The sequence below is a fragment of the Mandrillus leucophaeus genome, unplaced genomic scaffold, assembly GCF_000951045.1.
Source record: "Mandrillus leucophaeus isolate KB7577 unplaced genomic scaffold, Mleu.le_1.0 Scaffold188, whole genome shotgun sequence".
Taxonomy (NCBI): domain Eukaryota; kingdom Metazoa; phylum Chordata; class Mammalia; order Primates; family Cercopithecidae; genus Mandrillus; species Mandrillus leucophaeus.
Window position 1 is genome coordinate 1,273,692 of NW_012101898.1, and position 1,620 is coordinate 1,275,311.

General features: G+C 46.7%; 1 protein-coding gene across 1 annotated transcript in view; it reads right to left on the reverse strand.

Annotated features, from left to right (window-relative positions):
- Window positions 1–1,620, reverse strand: part of SEMA5A (sema domain, seven thrombospondin repeats (type 1 and type 1-like), transmembrane domain (TM) and short cytoplasmic domain, (semaphorin) 5A) — a 372,837-nt gene that overhangs the window by 28,233 nt on the left and 342,984 nt on the right. Inside the window, exon 17 of the mRNA XM_011978059.1 lies at window positions 610–828. Within this exon, the coding sequence (XP_011833449.1) occupies window positions 610–828 (219 nt within the window). The remainder of the gene's footprint in view (window positions 1–609; window positions 829–1,620) is intronic.

Consider the following 1,620-nt stretch of genomic DNA (forward strand, 5'->3'; position numbering starts at 1 on the left):
ATACAGACAACTAAAGCTGCATGCCTGTCTGAAAGGAGGGCTGAGAGAAGGGTCTTAATATTGCTTGGAATGATTTAGGATTTGGTTTCAGGTCTGCTGGAGAGAAGAGGTTTCTTTTTCTTTCCTTTTCCCACTCTGGGCTAATCCAGCAGGTGATGACATCACACAAGACATTATTTTATTTGTTTGTTTGTTGATTTACTTTTGAGACAGGGTCTCGCTCTGTTCCCCAGGGTGCAGTGCAGTGGCCTGATCATGGCTCACTGCAGTCTTGATCTCCTGGACTCCAGAAATCCTCCCAACTCAGCCTCCAGAATAACTGGGACTACAGGCGTGCACTGTCATACTTGGCTAATTTTTTTATTTTTCATAGGGATGGGGTCTGGTTGCATTGCCCAGGCCTGAGCTCTTAGGCTCAAGTGATTCCCCCTCTTTGGCCTCACAAAGTGCTGGGATTACCAGCACGAGCAACCACGTGTAGCCAAGACATTTATTAAGAACACAGATCTCAAACATGAAGCCAGGGAGCTGTGTGAGGCCTGGTAAATAAGAAGACTCACCAAGGCCCTTGAGTTTTCAGATGTTTTGTTGATTACACAATCCACTTACCTGGGCAGGGCAAAATGTTGCATTCCTGATATTCTAGAGATGGGCCGAGGCAAGGCATTCCCCCATACTTGGGTTCGGGGTTGTTGCAAACACGCTTCCGGTTCCGAATGCCCCTGCTGCAGTCACGGCTGCACTGTGACCACGACGTCCAGGCTGACCAAGCCCCGTTGACCGTGTGGGCAGAGTATCTGCCAGCACGCAGGAAATCCCCAGAAAGCCCTGCCAAAGAAACAGGTGAAGTGTGATTCCGTTACAAGTTTCAGAGGAACCACAGCCCATGCTGACTTTCACTCTGTATCGGCTGTCTGCCTTATGTCTCCAACTACCCTCTCACATTCCGTTGAGCTCTTTTTACACTTCAGCAGCCAAAAATCAGACAGCCTCTTGTATCTCAAGCTTCTTTTCTACAGTTACTATGAAATAAGGCTGAAATCAAGAACTCCATTTGTGAATGTGGTGAAGCCTTTACACCGTAAATAATAGATTCTATATAGGTAGTTCATTTACTTTTTGAAGAAACTTCTTATAAAGAAAATACAACTTTCTCACTTCCCTTGGGAATTCTACAACAAACTGCCCTCAGACACAATGGGTAGAGCCTGCCCTGAAGGACCTCCATCTGGAGGAAGGGAAACATAATTCAGACATTTTCTAAACCTATTCTTTCAGCTGTTAACCTTTCAAAGGTGAATTAATGCTGGTGAAAGGGGCCAAGTCAACTGCTCCTGGATCACAGGCCAGAGAAACTCCTGTCTGCTCCGTAGAATTCATGCCCTAGAACTGAACACCGCACTGAGTGACTGCCAAACGTTTCTATGAAGTTTAGAGCACACCGCCTAACAAAAGGTGTTTCCCAAGGAGCCAAGAAAGGCAGCAGCAGCAGGTGGGCTGTGGGGTGAGTGGAGAGTTGCTGTGGCAGGAATCACAGCCAACAGGCTTTGAGGACATATTGTGGGTGATGGGTACAGTGAACACTTTCACTTGTCAAGTCATGTAATTAGCTATGGTCAA